Source organism: Mizuhopecten yessoensis, unplaced genomic scaffold (assembly GCF_002113885.1).
Source record: "Mizuhopecten yessoensis strain PY_sf001 unplaced genomic scaffold, ASM211388v2 scaffold8039, whole genome shotgun sequence".
Lineage (NCBI taxonomy): Eukaryota > Metazoa > Mollusca > Bivalvia > Pectinida > Pectinidae > Mizuhopecten > Mizuhopecten yessoensis.
The window spans coordinates 496,611-514,429 of NW_018407348.1; the positions used below are offsets into that span (position 1 = coordinate 496,611).

General features: G+C 35.6%; 1 protein-coding gene across 1 annotated transcript in view; it reads left to right on the plus strand.

Annotated features, from left to right (window-relative positions):
- The window catches only part of LOC110454731 (neuropeptide SIFamide receptor-like), a 91,650-nt gene extending 74,751 nt beyond the window's left edge, over positions 1 to 16,899 (plus strand). Inside the window, exons 3-4 of the mRNA XM_021504406.1 lie at positions 5,939 to 6,038; positions 14,386 to 16,899. Of these exons, the coding sequence (XP_021360081.1) occupies positions 5,939 to 6,038; positions 14,386 to 15,127 (842 nt within the window). The 3' untranslated portion in view covers positions 15,128 to 16,899. The remainder of the gene's footprint in view (positions 1 to 5,938; positions 6,039 to 14,385) is intronic.
- The last annotated feature ends 920 nt before the right edge of the window (positions 16,900 to 17,819 follow it).

A 17,819-nucleotide genomic window follows, 5' to 3' on the forward strand; every position in this document is an offset into this window, starting at 1 on the left:
CATTATTTCTTTGGTAGCTTTAATGTATTCGTTTTTGATCTGATCATCACCGCTTGATTTGTTGTTTTTCAAGTTTTTAACACATTTTTCTATTTCAGTAATTGATATTGGTTCATTAAGTCTGATGTTAATCTGTTATAAATCAACGTTGCCTGTTTCATTTTCAAGTTCTTGCTTTGCTTCTGAGCTGATAGTAGGTAAATTATTTAGGTCACGGAAAAAGTTAAATAAGGCTTCAGTAGATATGTCATTATGCTTACTTTTCTTTGGATTGATTATCTTCCAGTATTCTTTAGGATTTTTTTGACTTCATTTCATGTAAAATAATAAATAATGTTTTTCCTGTTTTTAGCCAGGTCTTTGTTTAAAATTGACTTATAATACTTTATATATATGGTTTGTGCCATATAAGATCTAGCGTTATCCGATTTACATCTAGTAAAATAATTCTTACTTTTCCTGTATTTTTTCCGTGCCTGTTTACATGCTGAAGAAAACCAAGGTTTGTCATCATTTAATTGATAAGAGATTCGAGTACCCGTTTTAAATGTTCCGAATACAGTAGCTGCAGCATTTATGTACATTGTATTCATTGTTTCTACACTTTGATTAATCGATTCAGCTGTGACTTCGTGCAATTGAAATAGTTGGTCTATGCCTTCAATCATGTTGTTAATCTCTTCAACATTAATTGACCTAACAAACATGTCTGGTTTACTATTATCCCACGGCTTAATTACTTCAGTGCAACGATTATTATCGGGGGTTTGTGGGGAATTTGAAGGAAATTTGAGAGACAATGTGATGGGAGCATGTACGTCAGATAAGAGTATATCTACATCACCAACCGACATATTTGATATTTATTCTAAAAGATTGTGACTAGAAATGAAGTAGTCAACTACACTTCACCCTTTACATGTAGTATTCCCACTTGTAGTGTCGCCTATGCGACCATTCAGTATGTACAGATTATTAGTTTTTCACATTTCCAGGAGTAATCTCCCAAATGGGTTTACAGTTTTATCGGAGGTATTTCTGACCTGTTGAACTATATTTTCAGGATAAAATGCGTGGGGGGAAAAGTCAACTACATGCTCATCACTATTGAAATTTAAATAATCAATTTCTGCACCGGTTCTGGCGTTAAAGTCACCAACCAACAACGAATACTTGTCATCATTCATTAGTTGGTGCATTTCATATTCAATACTATTAAATGCATCTCTGTTACTGTATTTGGAATATTCGGATGGGAGGAATACTACGCCAATTATAACACTTTTATCTAAATTGATAAGATTTTTGGACAATTCAAACCATAAAACAAAGCTACTTTTGTTTTCGTGTACATGCAGGTATTGTTTCAATTCAGATTTAAAACCTAATACAATCCCTCCTGACCTTGTTTTACTGTATTTTCCCCTGTTTTTCATAACAAACTCATAACTCTCCAATTTCAACACATTCAAGTCGTCAGTTTTAGTTTCCTGGAAACATAAGATATCAAAGTCAATAATAAAATGGATAAAAAGTTTTTATTCATACATATAACTGTAATACACACTAAGTATTAGAAAATAATTATTAAATATTAATATTTACATTATATGATAAATAAAAATAACATTACCTTATATGAAAAATAAAATTCCTTAATTTAAGCCACATTGATACTAATGTCAGCAATAAAATAAAGTTTCTATTCATACATATAACAGTAATACACATTTGATACAGCACTAACAGATAATTATCAAACATAAATATAAACAGTAAACCACTAAATGAAGCTGAAGTTTCTAGAACGAATCACATTCTCTATATATATCACTTAAGTCTCTAGCACAAAACATTCTATCCAAGATGCAGAAGCTGTGACCCAATGTAAACACGTATTTTTGAGCAGAGTTGGTGTTCAGGGAATCCACCCTTTAAACACATTACCACTCTTTGTATAATGTAGTATTGTAGTTGTTGATATATAATGTAGTATTGTAGCTGTTGATATACCACTCTTTGTAGAATGTAGTATTGTAGTTGTTGATATACCACTCTTTGTAGAATAAGGTATGTTTAGTTGTTGATATACCACTCTTTGTATAATGTAGTATTGTAGTTGTTGATATAGAATGTAGTATTGTAGTTGTTGATATGCCACTCTTTGTAGAATGTTGTATTGTAGTTGTTGATATACCCCTCTTTGTAGAATGTAGTATTGTATTTGTTGATTAGACTGTAGTATTGTAAATGTTGATATACCACTCTTTGTAGAATGTAGTATTGTATTTGTTGATTAGACTGTAGTATTGTAAATGTTGATATACCACTCTTTGTAGAATGTTGTATTGTAGTTGTTGATATACCACTCTTTGTAGAATGTAGTATTGTAGTTGTTGATATACCACTCTTTGTACATGTAGAATGTAGTATTGTAGTTGTTGATATACCACTCTTTGTAGAATGTTGTATTGTAGTTGTTGATATACCACTCTTTGTAGAATGTAGTATTGTAGTTGTTGATATAGAATGTAGTATTGTAGTTATTGATATACCGCTCTTCATAGAATGTAGAATTGTAGTTGTTGATATACCACTCTTTGTAGAATGTAGTATTGTAATTGTTGATTAGACTGTAGTATTGTAAATGTTGATATAACATTCTTTGTAGAATGTAGTATTGTTGTTGTTGATTTAGAATGTAGTATTGTAGTTGTTGATTAGACTGTAGTATTTTAGTTGTTGATTAGACTGTAGTATTTTAGTTGTTGATTAGACTGTAGTATTTTAGTTGTTGATTAGACTGTAGTATTTTAGTTGTTGATTAGACTGTAGTATTGTAAATGTTGATATACCATTCTTTGTAGAATGTAGTATTGTAGTTGTGGATATACCACTCTTTGTAGAATGTAGTATTGTAAATGTTGATATACCATTCTTTGTAGAATGTAGTATTGTAGTTGTTGATTTAGAATGTAGTATTGTAGTTGTTGATATACCACTCTTTATAGAATGTAGTATTGTAGCTGTTGATTAGACTGTAGTATTGTAGTTGTTGTATTGTAGTTGTTGATTAGACTGTAGTATTGTAAATGTTGATATACCACTCTTTATAGAATGGAGGGTTGTAGTTGTTGATTAGACTGTAGTATTGTAGTTGTTGTATTGTAGTTGTTGATTAGACTGTAGTATTGTAGTTGTTGATTAGCTGTAGTATTGTAGTTGTTGATTAGACTGTATTATTGTAGTTGTTGATTAGACTGTAGTATTGTAGTTGTTGATTAGACTGTATTATTGTAGTTGTTGATTAGACTGTAGTATTGTAGTTGTTGATTAATAGTTGTGTATATAGAAGTTTGTATTGTAGTTGTTGAGTAGACTGTAGTATTGTAGTTGTCTATATAGAAGTTTGTCCATCACGTGTAGGATTGTAGTTGTGTATATAGAAGTTTGTCCATCACGTGTAGGATTGTAGTTGTTGATATAGAAGTTTGTCCATCACGTGTATGATTGTAGTTGTTGATATAGAAGTTTGTCCATCACGTGTAGGATTGTAGTTGTTGATATAGAAGTTTGTCCATCACGTGTATGATTGTAGTTGTTGATATAGAAGTTTGTCCATCACGTGTATGATTGTAGTTGTTGATATAGAAGTTTGTCCATCACGTGTAGGATTGTAGTTGTCTATACAGAAGTTTGTCCATCACGTGTAGGATTGTAGTTGTCTATATAGAAGTTTGTCCATCACGTGTATGATTGTAAAGAAAACACCAAACACTACTTTACAGAATCATGTTATTTTATTTTTGCTCTAAGCTGTTTTATTTTCAGTATTTTGTAAATCGTATCTAAGTTATGACAAACACATTTATCTATTTGCTTAGGTATTAGTTTCGTAGATGTTATGGTATTCGTGACCCCATTTCACTTTGCCTTTGGTTTAACGCGAAAAAGCGTGACAATTTCTGCTGTTTTCGTTATCGTTTTTGCTGGAGTTCTGATTTTGTCCGTGTATGTTGTTAGTAAGTGTATTAATTTGTCCTAGTGTGTGATGCTGACGATGTGGTATACAGTAGCTGGCCTTTGTTTGCCATTGATAACTTGTGGTACAGTTGTGGGTCGCACAACGTTACACGATGTGCGGTGTGCGCACGATGTGTGCACGGAGTGGGAACGATAAAAAAATGGACGATGATTGCTTGCGCACATTTGTGCGGACGATCGACGAACGTTGTGCGATAACAATCGTGGTTGGTGTAAAATGAGGAATGGCTTAACAATATATACGGTTTGGTTTTTAAACATATACACTTGATTTTGTAGCATGTTTCTATATATTCTAGCTACATATATATATAAGCTGATCTTTCTGTCTATACTTTCTTCAATTTAGAAATGGTGTTTTCTGTGTTTTTTAAACGACCTTAATTGACATATGTAAAATTACAACACAGTCTCGGCAACGCAGGTAAACATAGCCACTTTGTACCTGGACCGTAGTTTTCCCCCGCCAGGGGCACCTACGTAACTCGCCAAGGTCTGAAAACCAGGTGAAGGGGAGCTATAGATCAAAACGAATACAAATAACAAATACTAAACGTCCAGTTGTTTTTTTTCATATCGGTCATACGGTATCACATAGCAGCTCCAGGTGTCAGACACAGGCCAGGTAAAACTCCGGTCACTAATCAAATTTTCATTTACCTGTTCTGTTACCTTTGAGCCGAACCCATTCTTGACAGCCTTACGGTCACTATGTGCTGTGTTACCCGCATTGTAAAATTGTACATAATCTTAATTATTGTGATGAAAAATTATAGTTATGTATAGATTTATTATATACAATGTACATTATTGCATACGCGATGCCCGTATTATTTTCATTCCGTAATATTGATTAACAAATTGTACCAAATCGCACAGTTGTGCATTGCGCATTTATTGATTACGTTCGTACAACCACCACAGTTGGGCGATAGCATGATGAACCGCCGAAACGCTATTTCTTTGGTTTACATAAGGACATCGAAGTGCAATTAAAATGTGTTTCATTGTGTTTTGACCATGTGGTACAATCTGTCCTAACTGGTTCATCCGTTGTCAGTATAATGTGACCGGACGGAATGGTGAGCTGGGTGACTTCGGCATGGTATTTCAGTGAGGTAGCACTTAAAAGTAAGCATCAGATCCGCGCTATCACAAGGAGGCAAGTACACCAATATATCCTGTCTCCTGCATACACACACACACGCAAACACGCATACAATTCACACATGGAGACAGGTCCTTAAATGACCTTAGCTGTTAAAAGGACGTTAAACAAAATTAAACCAAACCAAACCAAACATTCTGTCCTTGTGATGTGACAGTGGGGGTATTTTCTCTTGAGTGTTGACTTTGTAGTATAACTTCTTCTTGTATGTTGACTGTATGGTATATTTTCTCCTTGTATGTTGACTGTATGGTATATTTTCTCCTTGTATGTTGACTGTATGGTATATTTTCTCCTTGTATGTTGACTGTATGGTATATTTTCTCCTTGTATGTTGACTGTATGGTATATTTTCTCCTTGTATGTTGACTGTATGGTATATTTTCTCCTTGTATGTTGACTGTATGGTATATTTTCTCCTTGTATGTTGACTGTATGGTATGTTTTCACCTAGTATGTTGACGGTGTTTTATATATTTTCTCCCTGTGTATTGACTGTGTAATATATTTTCACCTTGTATGTCGATTGCATGGTATGCTTTCTCCTTGTGTGTTTGACAGTGTGATATTTTGTATCTGTGAGTGAACTAAATATATACGGTATATTTTGACCACTCCATATGGGTTGACGATAAAGATTCTGTTTTTCTATCCTCATTCATCACATATCTGCACCATTGTTTTCAGTGCTTATTATGCCAGTGTTTTCGTTTTTGATTGTTACAGGCTGGCAGTTTGGAGAATTCACCTGTCGTGTGACGCCCTACCTCCAGGGAGTATCGGTTAGCGCCTCCGTCAACACACTGGTGGCCATAGCGGTGGATAGGTAAGATCATGTTGACGACAATGTGAGTAAACAGAAATTTCTAGGATTTTTTATTTTTTTTGTTCTTCGGAGATTTTTTAAAAAAAAATAAAAAAGCAGATGCTTTATGTTTTATAGGACATTCAATAAAGATGAAAAGTTTGGTAACCATAGAAGAAAAAAGGTATATTCATAAATATTAAGCACACCAAAAAGCCAATACAAATAACATAAAGATGGCCACGTTCTGGTGAGAAGACGTTAACATGTAGCCATTCTGCTCAATACGTATAAAATGTTGGTGTTTCACCATATTTTTTTCATCCGAATGACTTGTGTTGTTCGATTCTGAAAAATAAAGATTGAATGTTCGGGGCATATTTGTAAAAAAGTTAAGAATCGCACCTTTGTAAGTAAATTTAATTCCTGTATGCTGATTCTGATAAACCCGGTTCTCAGGCGGACTCTAGAGTTCTTAATACTTGAATATGCATTAATATATTAGCCTCCAATTTGCCAAGTTTGGACATTTCTTGAACAAAATATCTGCAATAACGATGTATCCAGGCAAGAACAAGTTACAAAGTGTCTGTACTTAAGGAAATATGATAGAGGCATTGTTGAGGTTATAGTGGTAAAATATATCGCGAATATGACAGTACATATATCGCCGTGTAACCTATAGTTTTCCATTGATGGAAAGCCAAGTAAATAACTTTCTAACACCCCCGTGTTTGCAAGATACACGTGTACCACTACTGCAAAATCCCTCTCTAATGCAACTATTGGTTCCAGTTCGAGAACTGCAGTGTTTCTTCATTTTGACAAGGCAGTCCATAAAAAACAGATGGTCAATGGAGGAATAACGATACGGCAAAAACAAAGCCTGCATTTGGCCTCGCCTTAATAATGCAGGAACCATTACAATGTTTTAAACATACTTACTGCGAAGTTCTCCCAATCCTTAAAGTATACCTCCGATAAATTATACTTTTTCCTCCTTTTACAAAACAAGTTCTTAATTGTACGGCATCTACAGAAGCAATCATTCATGTATATGTATTTATCGTTGCATTCACAATGTCATTGCCGAGATTAACCAAATGTTCAGGTATACTAAGAATCGGACGGAAAAAGATTTGATTATCATATACACATTGGAGTTATACTGATAGATTTGTATACCCCATCCCCTACCTACATACGTGTATGGTAAACTCCATATCATGTCACAATACAAGGACAATTAAATTACGACATTTTCATCTTTGATGCTAAATTTTATTATCAAGGTAAAGTATTAAATCTGTATTTATTGTCATTTAACATTTACCTATATTCTGACATTTATTCTATAAACATACACTGAACTGTGATGCGCTCTGTCCAGTGGTACATGTATAAATAATTTACAAATTGGTTCAGTACTCAGGAAGTTTATATATTTGCAACAAGATGGCAGCTTCACGTGTCGTTTTAATCTACTGGTAAGCGATGTAAGAAAATAACTGTAGCGTATGTAAAATATGCAGGATAAAGATATCCCATCCTTGGGTACATAATTTGGGCTCAAAAGCTGCTGTCTCGTTGTTTGCCCCAAATTCTATACCTTCTGGTAGGCTATTTCTATCCTTTATCCATATGAATGAGTTACAAATGATATACTAGACCAAAGATTAGGCGCTGTGGTAAGACAACTGGTCCTATCCTAACATGAATAGAATCAGGGGATATTTTTAGGGTGAAATTGGAAACTTTTGAGCATTGACACATATTTGTTATGATTTAACAGTTATTTAGTATATGGTTGAAGAAAGGTCCGAAATAATATTGACGCAAAATTCATTGTTTTGAATGATAAATGCAAAATTTGTTTTGGACAAAAACAGTGATTGTTAACCTATTTTGCGAAAATTAGAAAACAGGCATGCGTTTTGCAATTCTATGCTTGACAAAGGAAACAGACGTTTTCGCAAAGCAAGTTTTCAATAACTGTTTGTGTTCAAAACAAATTTCGCGTTTATTATTCATACAGTGCCAAAATAATTAATCTGATTGTCGTCACTGTACCTTTTGTAAATGAAAATTAAAAATTAAAAGATCAAATGTTCGCTTGAGGGATTATCGGATACAAAATACATAAATTATATGTCTGTTTAAAAATATTGCTCCTCGTTTCTGATATACAGACACTTTCAGAAATACCGCTGGTCTAAACCGGCAGTTTTAGCAATCAAGTCTGTGTTATAACAGTAATCAGCTGTCAGGGAAACACAAGCTCGGAGATTATAAATTATCGAAAACTGATTTGAACTTGCATGGCCTACCATACACCGTTAAAATGATCATCTTAAAGGATTTAAGTAAACCGTGCGAGTGTCTCTGTCAGGCGGTTTATAAGGTAAAATGTAAAATGCTAATATTAAAAGTTCACTGTCTGCCGGTCTTTAATGACATGAAGGTTTCCGGAGTAAATATCTCCGTGTATCACCAAATATAGCACTTTGATGTAAAGTTTTCGCAAGTATGGACTAAGAATGCTTTTGTTTATGTCCATCGGATGACGTAAGCGTCAATCATGGCGCGGGACAACAGTGAAACTTGTCTCCTTTTCATAGAGCAAATTACTAGTCTGTTAGTCTGGATGACACGTTAGAAGGCGTTCATAATACGACATTAACTTCGTAGACACAACGTTAGATCCAGCATCGATCAACAGAGGACGTACGTACATTGTAATCAGTTTTGGGGGACCTCCTGGGCTTATGAGGGTGACACGGCCACATAGCTAGTGTGACGGAGTATTCTTCTTTTAAAACAACCACTATTAATACGTGTACATATGAAATCAACAACCCAATATTTACAAAACCCGAGTCCATTATACAGATTCCCCGAGAAGGGCGCCAGTTAATAGCACCGATATATATAATTCCGTGATTAAAATATTAATTGCACTAGGATTAAAACGGAACAGAAATAATACATTCGCCAATTAGAAACGTTGTACTCATGGTATATATACCTTCATCAAGGATGTAACTAAAATAGAATAAACGTGTAGACAGTATTTCTTAGAGAATTCATGTACATGTAGACGTTAAGATTTAATACATTTGTATAATCACGTTTAGAGATAGTTATTGCTAGGTAATAGGATTTCCCTGTATTTGTAGCAGAAACTGACATGAATAGTTTTAAACCAATCAAATTATCTTGTTTTTAAACTCCCTTACTTGGCATGTGTAACTCTGCGTTGTAACGTCAGGGCTATAACTACATGTACACCGCGAATTCAATTATCGGAGATCGAGGGGTGATATATTACTCTCTGTATACTTTGTAAAACTCAATTGTGAAATTGTGCGGGGCTCGTGATTACTAACGCTCTCAAATTTTAGGGACGTAAATAATTCCATGAAAAATGTACGTACAATACATATTAGATAGCTTGCAATACTAGGCTCGTATCGATCTTACCACAAATCATTTTAGTTTTTACATTTTAACCAAATTCATTTGAAGCAGCCTTCACTACGCTGATTAAATATATAGTTGTCGTGACCAGATTTGTAATGGAAATGAAACACCAACACCTCGTCTCTATATCTTATCGGTGTGAGCGAAAGGAGTACTCTAAAACCAAACTAGTAGCGTACCATGTTTCTGTCATAATGTGTGTAATTTCTGTTGTAAGATATTGAGCTAAATGAAGTTTCTTTAACGATAACTGATGTAAGATATTAAACTAAATGAAGTTACTTTAACGATAACTGATGTAAGATATAAAACTAAATAAAGTTACTTTAACGATAACTGATGTAAGATATTAAACTAAATAAAGTTACTTTAACGATAACTGATGTAAAATATTGAGCTAAATGAAGTTCCTTTAACGATAACTGATGTAAGATATGGAGCTAAAGGAAGTTCCTTTAACGATAACTGATGTAAGATATCGAGCTAAAGGAAGTTCCTTTAACGATATCTGATGTAAGATATGGAGCTAAAGGAAGTTCCTTTAACGATAACTGATGTAAGATATCGAGCTAAAGGAAATTCCTTTAACGATAACTGATGTAAGATATTAAACTAAATGATGTTACTTTAACGATAACTGATGTAAGATATTAAACTAAATGATGTTACTTTAACGATAACTGATGTAAGATATTAAACTAAATAAAGTTACTTTAACGATAACTGATGTAAGATATTAAACTAAATAAAGTTACTTTAACGATAACTGATGTAAGATATTGTGCTAAATAAAGTTACTTTAACGATAACTGATGTAAAATATTTAACTAAATGAAGTTCCTTTAACGATAACTAATGTAAGATATTAAACAAAATAAAGTTACTTTAACGATAACTGATGTAAGATATTGAACTAAATAAAGTTACTTTAACGATAACTGATGTAAAATATTGAGCTAAATGAAGTTCCTTTAACGATAACTGATGTAAGATATCGAGCTAAAGGAAGTTCCTTTAACGATATCTGATGTAAGATATGGAGCTAAAGGAAGTTCCTTTGACGATAACTGATGTAAGATATTAAACTAAATGATGTTACTTTAACGATAACTGATGTAAGATATTAAACTAAATGAATTTACTTTAACGATAACTGATGTAAGATAGTGAGCTAAATGAAGATACTTTAACGATAACAAATGTAAGATATTGAGCTAAATGAAGTTAATTTAACGATAACTGATGTAAGATATTGAGCTAAATAAAGTTACTTTAACGATAACTGATGTAAGATATTAAACTAAATGAATTTACTTTAACGATAACTGATGTAAGATAGTGAGCTAAATGAAGTTACTTTAACGATAACAAATGTAAGATATTGAGCTAAATGAAGTTACTTTAACGATAACTGATGTAAGATATTGAGCTAAAGGAAGTTACTTAAACGATAACTGATGTAAGATATTAAACTAAATGAATTTACTTTAACGATAACTGATGTAAGCTATTAAACTAAATGAAGTTACGTTAACGATAACTGATGTAAGATATTAAACTAAATGAAGTTACTTTAACGATAACTAATGTACGATATTGAGCTAAATGAAGTTACTTTAACGATAACTTATGGACGATATTGAGCTAAATGAAGTTACTTTAACGTTAACTGATGTAAGGCATTGAGCTAAATGAAGTATTGTTATCGTTATAGTTTGATGGTGGGAACTTCCATAGAAAGGTCTAGCTTGATTGTAAGATTTAAGTTTTTAAATATTGAACTTGATGAAGCAACTGCAGCGGTATAGTTAGACGATAGGAAACTCCTTTTATATGATACTGAGCTTGATAAGTAACTGTAGCCGTATATTTTGACGGTAGAGAACACCTATTGTTACCAAATGTACTCTTAACTTCATAAAGGAAGTTAAGTGGTATAGTTTGACGCTAGGAAGCCCGCGTAGGGATGCTCCTAAAAATAGTACACTTAACATGTTCCAGCATGTACATTACTTACGCTTCGGTTCACCGATTAATCAGGGAGATCTTTGTGCATTTTCGTTTTATTTCTCCCATTAAAAATGAACTGTTAGGTGGTTTATCTGAATCCACCTACCTATATACGGCACCAATTAGGACCCAGTGACGATATGATACCCATTCGAAATAAAACAACCGAAGCATTGGTTAAAATTCCAATAAATAAACCTTGTGTAACTGAGTGATGTCAAATTGAACACGGTAATTACTGGTATCGTATGATTTAACATCGGGCACGACCCGCATTAAGACGCACATCCAGTGAGACGGCACCGACGGAAGGTCTTACAATGTACTTGGAATACTCGCTACTGGCTGTCTTATTTCAAGGAAATGGCGACACTCGCGTCCTACACAGGATGTGTATCAGATGATCGTAATGGGTCTTGTTGAGTCCAAGTAGTAACTTTAACTAATGCTTTGTTCGTATTAGACTCTAGACAGGATGAGGTTTGTAACGTGTATTAAGACGTAAATACGCCGACGATGTTTGTTGAGGAAAACAATAAAAAAATCAAGTATTTTCAAGAAAAAAGAGATATCATTATCCGCAGGGTGTTATCAATCTAAGACATCCTCATGAACTTTATATTAATGTATGAATCAGAAGCCAATAAATAATAACAAGAATGGAGAGGGATAACCCAGACTTACAATATGTTGTTTTCGTGATGACAACACTGCCATCAACTGAGAGTATGTAGTGTACATATACTGGTAAAACGGGAGATAACTCTGTGTATGATGGGAGAATCCACGGTCTTCAGGGATAATATTGTACCTAGGTAGGCAACGTTGTCTTCATTGATGATATATTCTATTATAAAGATATCAGAAATCTTTTGATATGAAGAATTGAATAATTTCGAAAACAAAATACACACATGCTGAATTCGACATCTTCACCGTTATTCTACCAGCTAGTAAAGAGAATGTAGTTTAGCTTTATAGCCACTTGTGTTTTATACTTACACAATAAAAAAAATACATAACATGTTGAATTTCGCCTGTGCTGTACATACAGTTGTATAAATATATACCATCCAGTAATGAGACTTACCCTTACACTGCTGTGATCATTGCTGTATAGTCTAATAACGAAATTACACCGAACCTCATTGATGGTCATAAAGGAGGTGTTTATTAATGAAATTACAGCGACTTTCTGGGTTAATCATACAGGATTATACTTGGCCAGATAGTTATTTATCTGTCAAAATACTGCAAAGACATGTATTTCTCTTAAGGCCCGGTCACAACCCACCGTGCGTGTTTTTAGTCCGTACGTTTTTTGGGGAAGCCACGGCCGCCACGTTTTTCTGAAAACGTGGGGAGGGAGTGGCAAGAGCAGGGAGAGTACGTCAACGCACGTCACTCGCACGGTTGCAAGGTGAAAGTACGTGGCCCGCACACCACGCCTGGGCGTGAGCGGTTGCGTGCATCGTACGTTGTACACGTGGTAAGTGAAATGTACGTGCTTACAACGTACAATCTCCGTGCGATTGCTACGTTATCGTACGGAAGCCATACTTACACGTGCTGCTCACGTGCGGTGTCTTTACTCACTCGCATGTTGTAAGTGCGTGGAAGTGCGATTAACTGGAGTTTTTCCGCCCAATGTCGGGGGAGGGTTGGGGGGGGGGGGATATATAGAACGACCTTCTTCTGTGTCCTCTTATTAGGCATCTTGGAGACGAAATGTTGGCACTCGGCCACCGGTTCCGCTTTTATATATACTGCAGAAATCAGTGCGCAAAACATGCGTTGTAAGTGCGGATCACGTGCTTACTCGGTACGGTCCACGCCAGTTCTGCGTGCTCATTAGACAGTAGAACTGGGGAAGCGCCGGGTAAGCACAGACTACGGACTTATCACGTGCGCAACACGCACGTGCTAAGTGCGCCGTCCTCAGAGCAAGTGACCGTTGGAAACATTTAAAAGACGCACGGAGTCAGTGCGTTGTGCGCTCATTGGCTGTAAAAGGCACGCGCGTCATCCGTACTGGGGTGAATCCGTAGCCCGACCGCATCCTGAACGCAGCGAAAGTTCCTCATGCAGTAAAAGTGCTACGGCGTGTCTGCGTGCTCCCAAATCCGTACTGAGGCGGTACTGACCACGTACGGATCCCCAAATTTTGCCCACGTTTTTGCAAGTAGACAGCACGCACTTGTAAGTACAGCGGGTTGGGACCAAGGCTTTACCCTGGACAGATTTCTCCTTACTTTTACCGGTGTGAGATTTCCTTGTCTCACCCTAGGGTTGAGACGAGCTACACGTGCTCTTTGCACGTTCTGCACAATAAACCTGACGTCACTGATGTGACCCGGAAGAAGAACTACTTTTATGAGGTCACACACATACACAAATTCGTCTGCTTATCTTGTCGTGTTTACATTTGACATCAAAGAAGATGGGATTGCCTTTAAAATGTTTAGAATATGATGCGTGAACCGTTTGACGCATACATATAATATTAATACGCTATCCACGTGTTCCTGTTTTCAAACAATATGCTTCGTCTTACACTTGGACACGAACAACAGGGTAAGATAAAAATAATCATTCACCCCCTCGCGGATGAGATAGGGAGATCTCAACCCTCGGGGAAAGATTCTTAAGTTGCCAGACACTCGGCAAAGCCTCGTGTTTAACAAATTAAGAAACTTTCCCCCTCGAGTTAAGATCCCCCTTTCTCACCCCTAAGGGGATGAAAGATTTTATTAGTCTCTTTCTGTACCAATCTCCCTCTCTCCAAATAAAGGTGTTAACTTTTCAGATAAGAAACAATATAATTATTGATAAAACGGTGTATAATGTGTACTGTACTGTAAACGTCTTTTCTTTTCAGGTACCTTGCGATATGCAGAACACTGGAATTTAAACTAGAGTCTAAAACCTGCAAGTCCATCATCGTGTGTATCTGGGTAGTATCGCTAGCCATTATGGTACCCTGGGCCGTGTTTTACGACATAGCCGAGTTCAAAACCTCTCTACAGGTGGTGCCTATTTGTATTCAAAGATGGCCAAGTCCAGTGGCAAAGAAGGCCTATGTGATAGGCGCGCTGTTTTTGTGTTGTTACGCCATCCCTCTCGTCCTTATATGCGTCTTCTATTTGTTGATAGCACTACGGGTATGGAACAGAGAACCTCCAGGCGCAAAGAATTCTAGTTCCTACATCATCCACCGGTCTAGAGTAAAAGTCGTCAAAATGATAGCCGTTGTTGTCATTATGTTCGCCGTATCCTGGCTCCCACTTTACGCTGTTAATCTCAAACTAATTCTGTATGGAGTAGAAGATCATGAAACACAGATTATGAGCGAGATTGTGATTCCTTTCGCTCAGTGGCTTGGGTCGTCTAACAGTGTGATGAATCCAATAGTATACTGCTTCTTTAGCCGTAAGTTTAGAGATGGATTTAAGGATGTGATCACGTGCTTCCGATTTCGGTCGAGGTCTTCATCTCACTACGTGAGACCAAGTATAAACATGAAGTACCATAACCACAAACAAAGTCCATCGCACCGCACTCACTCGTCACTGTGTCCCAGTCCCGATAGGAGTTACACTAACTCCGACACTTTCGTCTGACTACAACTCCTTGGAATTTCCCGTCTCTGTGTCCCTCCCAGTCACGGAAGGAGTTACACAAACTCTGACACTTTCATCTAACTACATCTCCCTGGGCTTCCACGTTCCTGTGTCCCAGTCCCGAAAGGAGTTATACAGTTGTACTCCGACACATTCGTCTGACTACATCTTTATTTTAATCATACGTCCTAAGGAGTTACAATGTGTGAAAATCTGACTGCACCAGCTTTAACCCGAGACTAGACTAAAGCTACAGCGCCAATGATAAGTGTGTGACCGACTTTATAACATCTCTACTGTCACAATTCTAGAGTAGGACACAACCCAACATGTACTAGATCAGCAGAAAAGGACTAAATGTAAAAAGACAATCGACGCCCGTAGGATTTCCATCGCTGTAGTCAACACCTCAGAGGTCTTCAAACAACCCATACTAGTCAAGTAGACCAGCCACTGTTCTAACGCATGGCTGGACGAATGAACATGCTTTTAACGAACAACTGTGTTAAATATTATTTGCATAAATGATGTAACTTATATACCCAGACACTATACATGTATATCAGTATATCAGTATATTATATGCATGTAACTTTCTTTGTAGTTTATTTCACGAAGAATAATTGAACAGAATATCATATATGTTATAAAATAATTGTCCAAGATATAAGTTATAAGATAAATTCAATAAGTTTCTGTATAAGATATATATTCATTTAAGATACATGTACGCATCTCATTAAGAAAATTATATAAGATATCTTAAAAAATAATCAAGATACACTACATTGTATTTGATATAATAAGATGTATTAACTGCTATTTAAGATAGTTTCTACTAGTCTCACTGTAGGTGTCTACATTCCACATACTATATATAAACTATAGTCATTTTTATAATCACCAATCTTTCATCGTAACTCGCTTAGAGAAATATGTATGAATATTAAACTCGGTATTATCTGAATGCTATGTCTTTAAAGTTGGTAGCTGGTAGCTGGTTTTGTAAGAACATCTTTTGTGAGCTGGGTTCATGAAATAAATGGAGTAAGACAAGTAAATAGCCTATTCTCAGAATAGTCTATATTATAAACAGCAGACTAGGATCGGTCAATCAAGGGTAACTTTGTACCGTATACGAACACCTCTCCTTGACCTCTGTACATTGTTATCAAAGACTGTCTTAAAACAGTATAAGCAACCTTTTCAAAAACAGATGAGTGACTTTTGACGGGCTGACTTGCGGTGATTGAGGCGATTGGCATTGTAAACGGAACATGCTATTACAACCCTTTTGCATTCCAATTCTGTTGTTTGTATCGATTTTTGGTTTTAAAATTGGGTTGTGATCGATGTCTGTCAGAGCTTACAAAATGCATTTAACAATCAATTGCAGAGTTGTTACAACGCTTATTGTGCGATATATATCAAACTTGGATACTTCCGATGACTTGGCAACGTTTCGTTGAAGTTTAGGAACATAAATGGCGGTAAAAGTTAATATCGTTAACTGTATATATATGACTGATGTTTGCCGTTTGGATGAAGTGTAAGGAGACAGCTGTGAGAGGTTAACATTCAATAGATAGGACTTCATGCTAACTTTCACACACTTTTCACATTTGAACATACATCTAATTTCTGCTAATACGTACATCTCCAATGGAAGCGCTTCGGTTGCTATTGTATGTTTCAAATACAAAATTTGACGTAGGCAATTTAAATGTTTACCTAGGCGCTACCCCGACATGAACATGAACATATTGATGATGATTGTGAGGATGATGATGATAGTGCTGATGATGATCATGAGGATGATGATGATGATTCTGAGAATGAGGAAGATGATAATGGTGATGATGATGATGAATGTGAGGATGATGTGGATGATGATCATGGTGATGAGGAAGATGACGACAACATTCAGGATGATGTTGATGATGAGTGAATTAAGTGTCAAAATGTGTGTTAGAGAGTGTGAAAATTAAAATTCTTGTTCTGTACCTATATTATGAAAAACAGTTGGAAAAATGAACAATATCTATACAATTATGTCAAGACCATGCTTAGAGCTGTCCCATACATACATGTATATCCCGTGACGCCGGAAGTCGAACAAAATCCTACTTGCATACCTGACGCTGACAAACCCTCCAGACATCAGTCCGACCGAAATTTCTATTTTAAAAGGGGATATGTTTGTTACTTGTCTGCTTTTTGATTTAGACACTGGTGTCATACATGTAAAAAATGTATGATTTTGTTTATACAGATATATGTACAAATCGTTTGGATTATTATATCGGATTTACTGTATGACGTCAGGATATCCCTGACATTTGATATGTAGGAGAACAAACCATGTGTATAACTAGTTGTATGATCATCCGGTGTCACGTAGACAGCTCAAGACTATACGCTATTAATGTCATGATATTGTATCTATCATACACTGATACACCCACACATATGTTACTAACGTGTAAGATGAACTTGTATGATCCCCTATTGGTTGTTTTGTAATGGTATCTAATACTCTTAGCTTACGTTTGTCAACGGTAATGCTTTGTATTATATCTTTTTTGAAAGTAAAAAAAAAAAAAAAAATGTTATACTGTCTGTATTTCTAATATCATATAAGTTTTTATGGCGAATCGTTCCTGGCAAAAGATTTGTCCAAAAATAAAATGAA